Consider the following 16,838-nt stretch of genomic DNA (forward strand, 5'->3'; position numbering starts at 1 on the left):
TGACACAAATTTGGGACCATTCACATTTATACAGCGATCAGTGCTATAAAAATGCACTAATTACTGTATACATGTGACTGGCAGGGAAGGGGTTAACACTAGGGGGTGAGGAAGGGGTTAAATGTGTATCCTGGGTGTGTTCTAACTGTGTGGGGGGTGACTGGGGGAGGTGACCGATGCTGTGTCCCTATGTACAAGGGACACAGATCGGTCTCCTCTCCTCTGACAGCACGTGGAGCTCTGTGTTTACACACAGAGCTCCACGTCCCTGCTGTGTTACCGACGATCGCGTGTACCCGGCGGACATCGCGGCCGCCAGGTACACACATCTGCTTCACAGCGATGCGCCGGGACAGTGTTTACCCGCTGCACGCCCCCCAGAGGCGCACACGGGTAATGCACTTTAAAAGACGTCCAAAGACGTCCACTTGGCACATGAGAGCCGCGCTGTTGACGTCTTTTGTCAATAGCGCGGGTCTCAAGTGGTTAACTTAACATGTTTCACTCAGAACAGGCCTTGCCATGGTCGGCCAAAGAAGTTGAGTGCACGCTGTGATCTTCAACCCTATATAGACATTTTGGACTCTATTTTATCCACTCTAGAGTACTGAGTATACTTGTATTTTGTACCAGTATCTTATTATTGTTCTTTAGGACCATGGAGGGCTACTTTCAGATGACCAACATTTTGCTCTTAAATGAAGCAAACAAGAGTATGGCAGTAGAGGTTTAGGTGGCCTGGATACATTAGTAACTATTTAAAATATTCTCCCTATTGCTTCTTTACCCTTGGAATTCCTAAGACTATCTCTATAAGCAATTTCCGATCGCCTGTAGCAATTCTGACACGCAAAATTCTGACGCATGCTCGCAAAACAACTTGATGCATGCTCAGATGCATTGAACTTGTCGTAATGTTGTACGTCACCATGTTCTTGATGGTCGAAAGTTCAGAGAACTTTTGTGTGACCGTGTGTATGCAATCCAAGCTTGAGCAGAATTCCGTCTGTAAAACTATTCAAGGTTTTTCTGACGGAAAATTAGATTGTGTGTATGCGGCATAAGACAGCGGTGTTCTTTTCCAGAAGGAGGGGTTCCCAGCCTTTCTAGGCAGCTCAGCTGAAAATTTTGCTGGTGCTTATAGAGGTCCTAACTGTGCATATATGGGGCCTATTCTGCTGCAAATCCTTTAAAACAAAAAGAGGGATTTTACTGGGGATCCCGTCTAGAAGATTTACTGAGGAAACTGTCTGCCTGAGTCTGGGGGAAGGCATCCAAGTACCCAAGGACACTATAGGTACAGACCAGGGTGAAGGATCCTAGTGACTGTTTCTGCTGTTAACTACTGGTGCACTAATACTAAGGCTTGCCTGGCCCTGAACATTACTTATGATGTCCCAGTGCGGTCCATTCTCTTTCCTATTTCTGAAGGGGCTGTTCTAGGAAGTAGCGGCAAAGGGAATAGTGTTTTCTCATTAGTGTTCAGTGATTGGACTATGTTTGGCAGTGGTCTCCAAGCTGTGGTCCAGGGGCCAGATGCAGACCTATGTCTGCCCTTCTCTGGCCCTTGGGGTACTATTCCTTCCACTGACACGAATTATTGGCACCAGTCCTCCAACTGACACCAACTAAGGGGCAATGTTTACTACCACTGACATTGGGGCATTTTCTAATCCCACTGGACATAGTCTGGCCCCCCTAAAGCCTGAAGGACAGAATGTTTGAGACCCCTGGTGAATGGGATCACTTGTATACACCTTGCACCTGGATTCACAGGAGCGTTTCCCAGCACCAGTTCTCTCCCTCATACCAGATAACTGAGTTGGAGCAGGTATACTTTTTATCCAGGTATGCCATTATAACTTAATTTTCACTTCAGGAAAAGGCAGAGAACTGAACAGTCCAGTTGTAATGCCAAAACACATAATCAGTCTTGCACTGTTATGCTGCTGGTTTTTTATCAATAACAATTGAAGAGGAACATAGTCAGACTTTAGCATTTTTGTGTTCCGCTCTGAGGAGCATAAGGGAACGTCAGCACTCTGCAGGCTTCATGGAACAGAAAGGTTGCAGTCATTTTTTTTTTGTAATTTTTCATTATACCCAAGAACGATCCCCTCAATAAGTCAAAGACCGAAATGAAAAACCAGACAAAAAAAAAACCCCTACTGTATCCAAAACGAAAAAAAAAAAAAAAAACGGACAGCGGATGTTTACAGAGACCTAACAAGTGAGTGTACCTTGGTATACTGAAACCCCATTGAATGCTTAAAAATAAAAAAAAAAGATCGGCCGCGGAACCCCCACTTTAAGTACACAATGGGGTTTATTTAATAACGCTGGAAAGCACAAAAACAGGCTCACATCTGCATAGAAACCAATGAGCTTCCAACCTCAGCTTGTTCAATTAAGCCTGATAATAAAACCTGGAAGCTCATTGGTTTCTGTGCAGAGGTGAGCCTGATTTTGCGCTTTCCAGCTTTAGTAAATAAACCCCATTGTGTACTTTAAGCGGGGGTTCCGCAGCCAATCTTTTTTTTTATTTTTTAAGCATTCAATGGGGTTTCAGTATACTAAGGTACACTCACTTGTTGGGTCTCTGTAAACATCCGCTGTCCGTTTTTTCGTGGCAAATAAGTAGTTATAAAATTAGTTCCAGGGAGTTTCCATTTTGCTTGTGGGCATTCTGAAGCCCACAAGCAATTATTTCCTGGAAGCGTTGATCTCAGCAACGACCCTGTCACGTGAACAGCGTCACGCGGTGCTTCTTACTGGACAATCTCGCGGGATTTCGAAGGACGGCGTTCACGTTGTATCTTGTGAAGCACAACATTGTGCTCCCAGTACACACTGCGCTGAACTCCCAGAAAACACTGCGGCAGCGGGGAGAAGCCTACTCCCGCGGGAGTGGAACCCCGTAAGTCTAAATTATTATGTGTAATTAAATGTGTAAAAAAAAAATATATCTTAGGGCTATTGTGTATCTAGATTATACATTGATGTGTTTAGTACAGTTTTGTGGTTTGGGTGAACCTCCGCTTTAAATATGCCTGTATGTGTCTGACCGTACCCTTGCGTACATTGAGTATCAAGATAACATGCTGAATTTTTTTCATGTTTACCTGTTCCATCAGGTGGAGAACAGTAGAATCTGCTCCTCTGCTCCTAGCCTTGGACATGGATAAGGCATTCAATAGAGTTAATTGAGGTTACTTATCAGAAACACTATCAATTTTAGTTGCAACTATAATTTTGATTTAAAGGATTTATTCATGCAGCCATAATGTCCTTATACATGCAGCCCTCTGTTAAAGTATTCACTACTGGTATTATATCCAAAAGTTTTAATTTATCAAATGGAACTAGACAAGGCTGCCCATTATCACCCATCATTTTTTCATTAGCAATTGAACCTTAGCAGAATCCATCCACTCCAATGCTGCAATTAAGAGTATTAAAATTGGCCAGATTTAATATAAACTAGGATTATTTGCTGACGACATGAACCTATCAAAATCTAACCCTGATACTTCTCTTATTGAAGTACAAAATAATTTTTAAACCTACAGAAAAGTATCTTGCTATAAGGTTTATAATAATAAATGTTATGTCCTACCTATGATTATGTCTAAAGACTAATAATTTGCGGGGGAAATCTAACTATAACTGGGATGAACCTTCCATTTGTTACCTGAGGATATAACTACCCTAAATTATTAGTACATAACTAAGGGCCTACAAACCATTCATTAAACACAACTATCCTGGGTGGGGGAAATAGCTGCATTTAAAATGCAAACCCTACACAAAATTCTTTATTATGTTTGTTCTCTCCCTATCACGATTGCTTCTGTAAACCTAAAACTCAGAAATGTTATATGGACTAGCAAAAAACACAGAGTTGCATTCTCGATACTCACCTCTACTAAAAATAACGGAGGTATGGGACTTCCAGATATCCAGTACTATTATGCATCACTTCTAGACCAAATTAAGTATTGGTTCTCCTCTACAGCTGGCAAACTATGGGTAAACATTGAGAAAAAAGTTACTAAGGGTAGCGGTATGTTCATATCTTACTTCCTAGGGTTGTTATACCCAAACTAATCACTATCAAAACTACATTGATAGCATGGAAACACATTATATCTAAATCAAAAGAATTTATAGATTTAATTAAACTTCCTGTTCCTAAAAGAGTATTAAATGATTGTAAAGCCCGACTTAGGCCTCGTACACACGACCGAGGAACTTGACGGGCGAAACACATTGTTTTCCTCGTCGAGTTCCTTGTCAGGCTCTCGAGGAACTCGACAAGGCAAGTTTCTCCATTCCCGTCGAGGAAATAGAGAACTTGCTCTCTTTTTGGCTCGTCGAGTTTCTCGACAGTTTCCTCGACGAAAATGTACAGACGACCGGTTTCCTCGGCAAAAAAATATCTCCTTGCAAGTTTCTTGCTGGTTTTTGCCGAGAAACTCGGTCGTGTGTACGAGGCCTCTCAGTGAGCCAGTTGGTTACTCAAGGGTTTGATTACTAAAATAAACTATCCTTGACCTATAAGAATATTGTAGTAAACAAACTAACAAAATATGACTACCTGAAGGATTTTAATCCTGGCACATATATAGATATCCCCGTAGATTTGGAGATATTTTATAATTAAACACGATCAAAATATAAAAGGGATATCCTTCTTCTACAAGCTTCTTTCAGATTTCCCTAATAATGTTCATGCTGAATAATGGAAAAGCATCCTGATATATTGAGCATTGGGATAATGCTCATAAAATACTAAACAGATGTAGCTAGATTCAGAAACACTTACGACGGCGTATCACTAGATACGCTGTCGTAAGTCCGAATCCGCGCCGTCGTATCTTTAAGCGTATTCTCAAACTGAGATACGCTTAAATCTTGCTAAGATACGACCGGCGGAAGTCTCCTACGCCGTCGTATCTTAGCTGCATATTTACGCTGGCCGCTAGGGGCGTGTACGTCGATTTACGCCAAGAATATGTTAATAAGCAAGATACGCCTATCACAAACGTACGTAACGCCCGTCGCAGTAAGCTACGCCGTTTATGTAAGGCGTAAAGATAAACCACCAAAAAGATGGCGCAGCCAATGTTAAGTATGGACGTCGGGACAGTCGTCGAATTTCACGTCGTTGGCGTAAGCCGATTCAGAATGGGGCTGGGCGTAGGTTACGTTCACGTCGAAAGCAAGGAGTATTTGCGACGTGATACTGAGCATGCGCGCGCATGCGCCGTACGATCGGCACTTCATTTACATGTATGGTAATGAATCGTGAATTCATTACCATACAACACACCCCCCTACCTGCCTATTTTGAATTAGGCGGGGTTACGCCGGGCCATTCGCGCTACGCCGACGTAACTTAGGAGGCAAGTGCTTTGTGAATACAGTACTTGCCTCACTATCTTACATCGGCGTAGTACAAATTGGATGCGCTACGCCGACCTAAAGAAGCGCCGCCGTACGTGAATCTATCTAATGGTATCTAACACCATACAAACTTGCAAAAATATATCCATCTTCAGAATCATCACCAACACGTTGGCGATGTATCGACCAAGTTGGTATGCTTTATCATATACTATGGAGTGGTAAAAATGTACATAGCTTTTGGAAATCAGTCTCTTCCCTTATATCGGCTCTCACAGGAAACTTACATCCCCTTAACCCAGCAATGGCTCTACTAGGAATTAATTTAGATTTATAATATAGAATAATAGTGGCGAATATTTTGATAGATGCAAGACTTACCGTAACAAACCTATGGAAATCAAATAATGCCCCTAATCTATCTGAAGTCATTATTAGACTGAATACACAAGCTCAGTATGAGCTAATGTTAGGCCTATAAAAACTATACTATGTCTAGGTTTAACCCCTTTCGCTCCCAGTACATCCTATGGACCGGACAGCAGGGGGGTTCGCACACAGCTGCAACCACCGGGATCGTGTGTGAAACTGACAAGCAGACTCCTGCCTGTCATGTGAGAGCATTCGGGCGGCATTACCTAATTACTCTCACACACCCCAAGTACCGGCGCCCCACACGTGCCCCCACCATGCTTACTGGGCTCTGCTTGCCCATCTGCGGCCCGGGAACGAGATGGCAGGTGCCGGCGGCTGCGGGAGAAGGAGAACAGCCGACACAGGTCAGCTATCCTCCCCTTCTTTCAGTGACCCGGAAAGCGACATCCATGACGTCTCTTCTTGGTCAGCATCTAGATGTCCCTGGCTCAGCATCTAGGCGTCCCCGGCTCAGCATCTAGGCGTCCCCGGCTCAGCATCTAGGCGTCCCCGGCTCAGCATCTAGGCATCCTCGGCTCAGCATCTAGATGTCCCCGGCTCAGCATCTAGCTGTCCCTGGCTCAGCATCTAGGCGTCCCCGGCTCAGCATCTAGGAGTCCCCGGCTCAGCGTTTAGGCGTCCCGGGCTCAGCATCTAGGCATCCCTGGCTCAGCATCTAGGCGTCCCCAGCTTAGCATCTAGGTGTTCCCAGCCTAGCTCCGCCGGGAAGTTATGTTTTACAATGCGGTATGCATTGCAAAACATTAAGTGGAGTCCACTTAGACCCTCCATATCTCAATAAAGAGAACCTGTCACCTAAAAATGTGATGAAAAAAAAGTTACGTAAATTAACGTAAATAATTTTGCAAAAAATATTAAGTTATACCCAAGCACATAAAATCAGGCAAGCTTGGATTTCTCACCCTAGAGCTTCTAAGGCTGCTTTCACACTGAAAGCATCAGCCGTTATCGCTAAAGCACTGTTCATTTTAGCGGCGCTTTAGCACTGTTTAGGTGATTTCGCTCCATTTTTCGGCCGCTAGCGGGGCACTTTTAAACCAGAAAAAAAGGTTTAAAACTTCTGTTTTGCAATGCTTTTAATCGCCTTTTAAAGGCGCTAAGAAAGTACGGCGCTCCCAACCCACCACAAAGATGCTGCTTGCAGGACTTTTTGGAACGTCCCGCAAGCGCACCGCCCCAGTGAGAAAAGACACACAGGATTGAATGGGAGGTGGATTTCAGGTGCTTTGCAGAGGTTATTTCTTAACATGTAAACCAGAACTGTTACCAATGAGTGCTTTGTTATTTGTAACCTATCTATTTAATCTTTATACTGGATCCATTATTACTAAATGTAACCTACTGTGTGTTACTTTTTTTCAGTTTGTGCCCAGGGTAGCAGGGTACTATATAAGCTATGACTAAACACTAGTATAGTGTGAAACGCATAAGCTTGACCAGTGTGCTGTGGCTTGTAGTGCTGTGTTGGATTTTACAATAAAGGCAATTTTATTCGGAGTGCGGCTGTCCAGAAGAAATTTCTTTTTTTTGCCTTGTATGCGCATTGCTTGCACCCGTGGTTTCTGTGAAAAGTGATTACCTTTGAAGACGACCACAGTCACACCTGAGCGGCTTATCTTCCTGTTTGTACTACATAAGAACATATAGACAACAGCTACACTTTTTTTCTTGTTTTTTTTTTTCTTTATTTGAAATATCTATTAATGTAGACTTTGTTATGTTATTTGGAGCAACTATTGACATCTGTTATATTCTTATTTGGTATGTCCTAAAAATCGTTATGAAGTAAAAAAAAAAAAGCAACCGAGAGCATTGGTGTAGCCTTGATGGGATCTTGACTCATTAGTTAACATTTAAAATATCTCCAATAACTTTTTAATGCTTCTTTAACCTCAGAATTTCTTAAACTGTATATCAAGGGATTTAACATAGGTATAACTATACTGTAGAACACAGAAGCCACGCGATCCTGCTGTAAGACATTTCCGACTGACGGACGAATATACATAAAGAGTATAGTTCCATAGAAGATGCTGACAGCAGTAATATGAGAAGTACACGTGTTAAAAGCCTTGTATCTACCCTGGGCTGATCGTATCCTCACAATGGCCAAGACAATGTTGGTGTATGAGACAAGGATAAGTGTCATACTGCTCATGGTAACAAGGCCAGCTAAAATAATCATGACAACTACATTGATTGATATATCAGAGCAGGACAGCTTAAAGAGTGGTTGAAGGTCACAGAAGAAATGATCAATAATGTTGGATCTGCAGAAGTTAAGATGGAAAGCAGAAACTGTGTGCACAAGAGAATTCACAAAACCTCCAAAGTAAGCAACAACCACCATGCGGAAACACAAGATACTGCTCATGTGGACCTGGTACTGCAATGGACTACAGATGGCCACATAGCGATCGTAGGCCATGACTCCAAGGAGAAGACTTTCGGTGCTTACAAAGGACCCAAAGACATACATCTGCATGGCACAGCCAAGAAAAGAAATGGTCTTTGATTCACTTAGAAAATCCCTCAGCATTTTGGGGGTGATTGTTGAAGAATACACAAGGTCCACAAAGGAAAGATTACTCAGAAGGAAGTACATGGGTTTGTGTAGATGCTTCTTTGCGATACTTAGAGAAATAATGCCAACATTGCCAACCATGGTTGTGATGTACACAAGCAGAAAGAAGACAAACAAAGGAATGTTGAGTTCAGTCATGTCAGTAAGTCCAGAGAGAATAAATTTCATCGGAAAACTCTTATTCATCTCCAACTAATTCAAATATTTTTCATCTGTTTAAAAACCAAGAGGTATGTTATAACTGTCAGTGATCCCAACTCCTGAAGATACTAGTTCTCCAACCTAATATGTTGAAACATCAAGATGGTGCTATTTATGCTTGCCGTGTTGTTAAAGGAAATAAAAACCTTTAAGCATATAAACACGTTAAAGTTAATTGTGGTTTTGTACTCACATAAAAATAGTTTATTGAACACACAAAGAATAAAAATACAAAATATGCTGTGTGAATACCCAAATTTTCAGCTACCATAAGAGCCGGTTTACACTGGGGCGACCTGGGATCCGACTTCAAGTCGCCCCAAGTTGCCCCGTCGGGAAAATGAATGGAAGTGAATGGGAGCCGCCTTAATGTACACTATCGAAGTCACTCCGACTTCATAAAAGGTTCCTGTATTACTTCAATCCGACTTGTAGGCAACTTGTACCCATTGATTTCAATGGAAGTCGCCTCAGAAGTCTGATCACTTTCTTAACTGAAGCAACAATACAGGAAGATAACATACATTTCTCAGGCAAACCCCTCCCTCCCCCTCCCTCCCACAGAGCTGATTGTTGTTTGATTGGCCACTGAAAAGCCTCCTGTCCTGGAGGCAACTTGAAGTTGCCTTGTAAGTTGCCTGATGATTCATACTCAAGTCGTGTCCAAGTTGCCTCCCAAAGTCGTGCTAGAAGTCGTGTTGCCCCTGTGTGAATGGGCTCTAACTGTATCCCATGTTCCTTACAACCACTGTAAACAAATTAAACCAATAAACATATTAAACTTATTGAAAAAGAATATCAAAATATAAATAATAATGTGAATTGTGCCAAAGTGCTTATATATAAATATATTTTGCATGTGTAGTTGTGTAGCTCCGTGTGTTACACAAAAACAAAAGGGTGCAAAGGTATTACCAAATAAAACTTTATTGGAAAATGAAAACGCAATGAGTGCATACTCACAATAGCCAAAAACTAAAACATCAATTAAGACCAGACCCGGGTGACAGAGCAGCCCTTATAGGGATCACCAGAACCCTGGATTCATGGAGACTCATCAGCTAATGTGCTTCAAGGGACAGACCTCATTCTACTGAGCATCTTGTCATTTGGAAATACATCTGTGAGTATGTATGCAAAAGACTTTTCATTCTATGTAGACACCATTGAGTAATGCATAATGTACTATGCATACGTAACATACATCTGTGACTCAGTTAGGAGGAAAGAAATTGAAGTCCTATTAGAAATCCTATTAAGTAGTCCACCCTTCCTGGCTTTTTCTCTCCCTTCGGTAGTTTTTCAGCATTTTCATGGTATTGTTTTGATTCTGTAATTTTGTGGTTTGAAGGTCACAAAGTGGTTACCGCTCTTGTCTTGTTGTATTCCAGGTTCATTTCCATTACCGGCCGCACCTAGAGTATGCTGTCCAGTTCTGGGCACCAGTACTCAGGAAGGATGTACTGGAAATGGAGAGAGTATAAAGAAGGGAAACAAAGCTAATAAAAGGTCTGGAGGATATTAGTTATGAAGAAAGATTACAAGCATTGAACTTATTCTTTCTAGAGAAGAGACGCTTGAGAGGGGATATGATTTCAACTTACAAATACCATATTGGTGACCCCACAATAGGGATAAAACTTTTTTGTGGAAGGGAGTTTAACAAGACATGTGGCCACTCATTAAAATTAGAAGAAAAGCGGTTTAACCTTAAACTACGTAGAGGATTCTTTACTGTAAGGCACTGTACACACGATCAGTCCATCCGATGAGAACGGACTGAAGGACCATTTCATCGGTTCACCGATGAAGCTGACTGATGGTCTGATGTGCCTACACACCATAGGTTAAAGAAGCTTTCGGTTCAGAACGCGGTGACGTAAAACACAACGACGTGCTGAAAAAAACGAAGTTCAATACTTCCAAGCATCGGTCGACTCGACTATGAGCACGCGTGGACCTTTAACCGATGCTTTTGCATACTAACCATCGGTTTTGACCTATCGGTTAGGCGTCCATCGGTTCAATTTTAAAGCAAGTTCTAAATTTTTGGACCGAAGGATAACTGACCAATGGGGCCCACACACGATCTGTTTGGACCGATGAAAAGGTCCTTCAGTCCGTTTTCATCGGTTTTGACCGACCGTGTGTACGCGGCCTTAGAGCGGTAAGGATGTGGAATTCCCTTCCATAGGCGGTAGTCTCAGCGGGGAGCATTGATAGTTTCAAGAAACTATTAGATAAGCATCTAAACGACCACAACATGCAGGGATATACAATGTAATACTGACATATAATCACACATAGGTTGGACTTGATGGACTTGTGTCTTTTTTCAACCTCACCTGCTATGTAACTATGTTACTGCAAATAGTTGTGTAGCACTACCCCCGGAGGAGCTGCTGGTTTGTTTTGGGTGGCACATTTACCTTGTGGCTCTTCCGAATTCCTAGGGGTGAATGGTGCATGGTGCATATAGCAGAAGTAAAGTAATGTCCGCAACAGGTGCTCTTTGCTGTGCTCTTTATTACCAGCCTCTCAATGGCTCTCCTCAGATGGACTCCCCACCGAACAGCTATACCTCTTGGGATCTTCAAAAGTGGGAACCCAGTTGATCAATAGGTCCCCGCCTCTGCTCAAATGTTCCGGACCAACATGGTCCCGGAACCAGGAACACCACGTGGCACGCACGCCCCGGCCAGGTAGGCCATGACCCTAAAGGTGGGTGCCACACTGGACGAAGAAGACACAGAACCAATGGCGTCTGCCCCATAAATACCCTCCCCCAGCATGCACAGCGAGGATCAACCCTCCTGATTGGCTGCTGGGGACGAGCACCCAAACCTTGACTCCACTGCTGCCATATACTGCACTGGGGTGGGAATAGCACCCCAGCACAACAGAATGAGCCCACAGCACAGGCAAGCTGAGACAGAGAACCAAATTGAACATTTTAACCAGATCAGAGTTTAAATACACTCTGATCTCCCTCTAAATTTAAATTGCACCTATACTTTAAAGCAGGGATCTTCAAACTACGGCCCTCCAGCTGTTGCGGAACTACACATCCCATGAGGCATTGCAAGACTCTGACATTCACTGACATGACTAAGCATGATGGGAATTGTAGTTCCTGAACAACTGGAGGGCCATAGTTTGAGGACCCCTGCTTTAAAGTAACCAGGCGCTACAGTTGTAATTAGTTACCAATGGTAATTGGAGGTGGAATCAGAAGGGACAGTTCACACCACATGCAGTCTAGTGTGTTTTTTCCTGCATCAAAAATGCATTGAATGTAGGTTATATGGTTTTCAATGACAGAGTTCACACCAGTGCAGTCAGTTCCAGTTCCAGAAATATAAGTAGAACATGCTGCATTTTTCCTGCACTGGACTGTACTGGAACGCTGTAAAATACATAAAAAAACGCACTGGAACACACCGGAACTCACACTAAAGCACCAAAAATGGAACATATGTCCTTAATGTTAAGAAAAAAGAGAGGGAAAAATGCACTGGACTGCATCAAAAACGCATTAAAAATCCACTGAAATGCATCAAAAACACATAAAAAACAAGCATGCAGAAAAGCATCTGAAACGCATCCTGACTGCTTTTCTATGGTGTGAACTGGCCCCTAACTGTTAGAACAAGTGACCCCCCCCCCCCCCCGCTCATACTGAGCAACTGTCAGCAGTGGCTTCAGTGTGTAGGTGTGTGCAGGAAAGGCAGCCGACAACAGAAGCCCCATAGTAAGTCCAGAACGGCTGTAGAACTGGTAATGCCCCGTACACACGATCGGATTTCCCATCGGAATAAACTCTGACATGTTTTTCCGCCGGAATTGCGCTCAAGCTGTCTTGCATACACACGGACACACCAAATTCCGACTGTCGAAAATGCGGTGACGTACAACACTACGAGAAGCCTAGAATAATAAGGTTCAATGCTTTCGAGCATGTGTCAAATTGTTTCTGAGCATGCGTGTTTTTTCTCCGTCGGAATTCCATACAGACGAACGGAATTTACATTCGGAGAAAAAGAGAACATGTTCTCTTTCTAAGTCCGTCGTAATTTCCGATGGAAAAACTCAGATGGGGCACACACACGGTCGGAATATCCGATAAAAAAATTCCGTCTGACTTTTTCCATCAGAGATTCCGACGTGTGTACGCGGCATAAGTATAGCGATTTTTGCTTTACAGGGTTAGATAGATTAGGCTTAGAATGTGGCAGAGAGAGGGCCAGATCCACAAAGAAGTTACGCTGGCGTATCTATTGATACGCCGCGTAACTTCTAGTTTGCTCCGGCGTATCTTTGTTTTGTATCCACAAAACAAGATACGCCTGAAGCTGGGCTAGATCCGACTGGCGTACGTCTTAGTACGCCGTCGGATCTAAGGTGCATATTTACGCTGGCCGCTAGGTGGCATTTCCGTCGATTTCCGCGTTGAGTATGCAAATTAGCTAGATACGGCGATCCACGAACGTACGTCCGGCAGGTGCATTTTTTTACGTCGTTTCCGTAAGGCTTTTTTCGGCGTATAGTTACCCCTGCTATATGAGGCGTACTCAATGTTAAGTATGGACGTCGTTCCCATGTCGAATTTTGAAAATTTTACGTCGTTTGCGTAAGTCGTTCGCGAATAGGGCTTTGCGTAGAATGACGTTCACGTCGTAAGCATTGGCTTGTTGCGGGTTAATTTCGAGCATGCGCACTGGGATACCCCCACGGACGGCGCATGCGTCGTTAAAAAAAACATCATTTACGTTGGGTCAAGTAAAATTAACATAAAACACGCCCACATCTTTAACATTTGAATTCCGCGCCCTTACGCCGGCAGATTTACGCTACGCCGCCGTAACTTTAGAGGCAAGTGCTTTGTGAATACAGCACTTGCCTCTCAAAGTTGCGGCGGCGTAGCGTTAATACGATACGCTACGCCTGCTGAAAATTACGATCCGCTATGTGGATCTGGCCCAGAAGGTTTAAGTTTTGACTACAATTCAATTTTTAACAAAGAGTTATATGTTTAGAAGGGGGGACTTCTCCAATGTATGTTAATGAGAACTGGACTCAGCCAGTCCCCATCCCAGCTCCTGGGACAGACCACACTGACCTAGATGAGAAATGCCTCCAGTCAGCCATGACACATCAAAACAGTAAAAAATATAAATATATATTTTTCTTTTTGGGGGCTGGGCTGTGTGAATGGGAACACATATAAACATGTGGTGGCGTTTTCTCAAATTGCACTACCAAGGTGTAAATATGCAGCCCCATATCATATCGTAACGCAACTAGAATGGTAAACCTACTGGCATAACTGTGATGAAAATGGCAAGAGACATGTCAAATGTTCCATACAGGTGACCTATTTATGTTAAATTATAAACCTCACAGGGATGGGTCCTTGTTGCTTTACACATTTGCCTCATAATTCCTTCGTCTCTCTGAGACTCATTAAGTCAAACCGGAGGCTTACCAAAACAATTAGAGTATCTAATATAACAACACATACCATAACAATTTAAAGGGGAACTAAAATGGTTTTATATTCAATCTATTTTTATATATATATATATATATATATATATATATATATATATATATATATATATACTATTTTGTCAAAAGTATTGTGACACCTGCCTTTACACACACATCAACTTTAATGGAATCCCAGTCTTATGCTGGCCACACACTATACGAAAAATCGTCTGAAATTCAGTTATTTAGACAGTTCATTCGTTTTTCAGACAGTTAATGGGCACACAACCGTTGGGACGTTTTTGAGGCAAAAAAACGAAGGACAAGTTTGGTAATTTTTTGCAGAACGAACGATAAATTGAAAGGTTAATGTGTTTCCCGTCCAAACTGTCTGCACTAGGTATATGTAAAAAAAAAAAAACTATTTTGTTTTATTTATGTCCTCTGAACAATTGACGGCACCGTCGTTTGCGCTCATGGCTGAATGTTCGTTTTTTGAAAATAGGTTCGGCTGATTTTTCATATAGTGTATGGCCAGCTTTAGTCCTCAGGCCTCATACACACGACCGAGTTTCTCCGCAAAAAACAGCTAGAAACTTGCTGGGAGATATTTTTTTGCCGAGGAAACCGGTCGTGGGTACATTTTCGTTGAGGAAACTGTCGAGAAACTCGACGAGCCAAAAAGAGAGCAAGTTCTCTATTTCCTCAACGGGAGTCTCAAATTGTCTCGTCAAGTTCCCGGACGGACTGGTTTCCAACGAGAAACTCGAGCGTCTGTATGCTAAGAAACCCACGCTTGCTCAGAATAAAGTATGAGACGGGAGTAAAAGTAACATTTGTAATGGAGATAACACATTTTTCAAGCTGTAACAGACTGAAAAGTGCAAATCGTCTCTTACCAAACTTTTACTTAACACGCAAACACATGAGATTAGCAAAACCAGCCCCAAGAGTTTAGCCAGTGGAATCGAACTTCCCCTGCCGTTGTATGTGTTGTATGTCACCGCGTTTGAGAACGAGATTTTGTCTTGACAGTGTGTACGCAAAGCAAGCTTGTCGAGTTCCTCGACAAGCCTAACAAGGAACTCGACGAGGAAAACGATGTGTTTCGCCCATCGAGTTCCTCAGTCGTGTGTACAAGGCCATAGGGTTCATATTGAGTTGGCCCACCCTTTGCAGCTATAACAGCTTCAACTCTTCTGGGAAGGCTGTCCACAAGGTTTAGGAGTGTGTCTATGGGAATGTTTGACCATTCTTCCAGAAGTGCAATTGTGAGGTCAGGCACTGATGTTAGACAAGAAGGCTGGGCTCACAGTCTCTGCTCTAATTCATCCTAAAGGTCTTCTATTAGGTTGAGGTCAGGCCTCTGTGCAGGCCAGTCAAAGTCCTCCACCCCAAATTCGCTTATCCATGTCTTTATGGACCTCGCTTTGTGCACTGGTGCGCAGTCATGTTGGAACAGGAAGGGGCCATCCCTAAACTGATCCCACAAAGTTGCGAGCATGAACTTGGCCAAAATGTCTTGGTATGCTAACACCTTCAGAGTTTCCTTCACTGGAACTAAGGGGCCAAGACCAACTCCTGAAAAACAACCCCACACCATAATTCCCCCTCCACCAAATGTGCACAAAGCAAGGTGCAAAAAGTCATGGATGAGCAAGTTTGGGGTGGAGGAACTTGCCTAGCCTGCATAGAGTCCTGACCTCAACCCGATAGAACACCTTTGGATTGAACCCTACGGACTAAGACTGGGAGGCCATTAGAGTTTATATGTGTGTAAAGGCAGGTGTCCTAGAACTTTTAGTAATATAGGGGGTTATTTACTAAAGGCAAATCCTTTAGTAAATAACACCCTATATCACTTGTAATTTGCACTTGTAGTGCTAAGTGGAGTTGTTTTTCGTAAATAACCCCAATAGTGTGTATATATAGATATATATATCTATATATACAGTTGTATAGAAAATAATCACCCCTTTTAAAAAATCACATTTTGTCTTGTAGCCTGAAATGAAGGCAGATGCAGTTTTTGTTTCATCCAGCTGTATTTACTAGTGCAACTTATAACATCTAAATGAAAGATATAACACCAACATGTCAGAAAAAATAAAAATAAATAAAAAACAGAATCACTGAGTTGGAAAAAGGATCACCCACTTATGTCAGTATTTTGTTGAATCAACTTTTGCTTTAATTACAGACTTTAGTCTGTTGGGATTTGTCTCTACTGACTTTGCACATCGTGGCCCGGATTCACATACATCGGCGCATATTTATGCGGGCGTAGCGTATCTAATATACGCTACGCCGACGCAGCGCACAGAGGCAAGCACTGGATTCACAAAGCACTCGCTCCCACTCGCTCTTAAAGATACGCTGGGTTTCCTCAACGTAAGCCAGCGTAGGTGGAAGTGGGCGTGAGCCATGCTAATGAGGCGTAACCCCATGCAAATGATGGGCCAAGCGCCATAGAAGTACTTAAAATGAATGGCGCATGTGCCGTCCCGTGGCCGCATCCTAGTGCGCATGCTCAGAATCACGTCGAAACAACTGTCTAAGATACGTTGAATCACTGCCTACGACGTGAACGTAACCTACGCCTAGTCATATTCACGTACAACGAAAACGACAAAAGATACGAAGGCTTGTGTTCCCTGGTCATACCTTTGCATTAGTTGCGCCTCCTATATGGGGAATAACTTTACACCGGACGTACGACTTA

General features: G+C 42.8%; 1 protein-coding gene across 1 annotated transcript; it reads right to left on the bottom strand.

The window, feature by feature from the left end:
* Positions 1 to 7,687: 7,687 nt before the first annotated feature.
* LOC120910390 (olfactory receptor 1009-like) lies at positions 7,688 to 11,706 on the bottom strand. Its single transcript, XM_040322147.1, has 2 exons — positions 11,676 to 11,706; positions 7,688 to 8,589 (listed from the first exon to the last, which is right to left on the bottom strand). Exons 1-2 carry the CDS (start codon positions 11,704 to 11,706, stop codon positions 7,688 to 7,690), a joined length of 933 nt encoding a protein of 310 aa, XP_040178081.1.
* Positions 11,707 to 16,838: the final 5,132 nt, after the last annotated feature.

This window comes from Rana temporaria, chromosome 8, assembly GCF_905171775.1.
Source record: "Rana temporaria chromosome 8, aRanTem1.1, whole genome shotgun sequence".
In the NCBI taxonomy this organism is placed as follows: domain Eukaryota; kingdom Metazoa; phylum Chordata; class Amphibia; order Anura; family Ranidae; genus Rana; species Rana temporaria.

What these genes read in the sequence shown, in the direction of transcription:
- LOC120910390 (XM_040322147.1), bottom strand. Translation starts at nt 11,706, where the DNA reads ATGCCTCATGGGATGTGTAGTTCCGCAACAG. An exon ending in GATGTGTAGTTCCGCAACAG is followed by an intron (nt 8,590 to 11,675) that starts CTGGAGGGCCGT and finishes GTTTTCCGATGA; the next exon opens with AATTTATTCTCTCTGGACTT.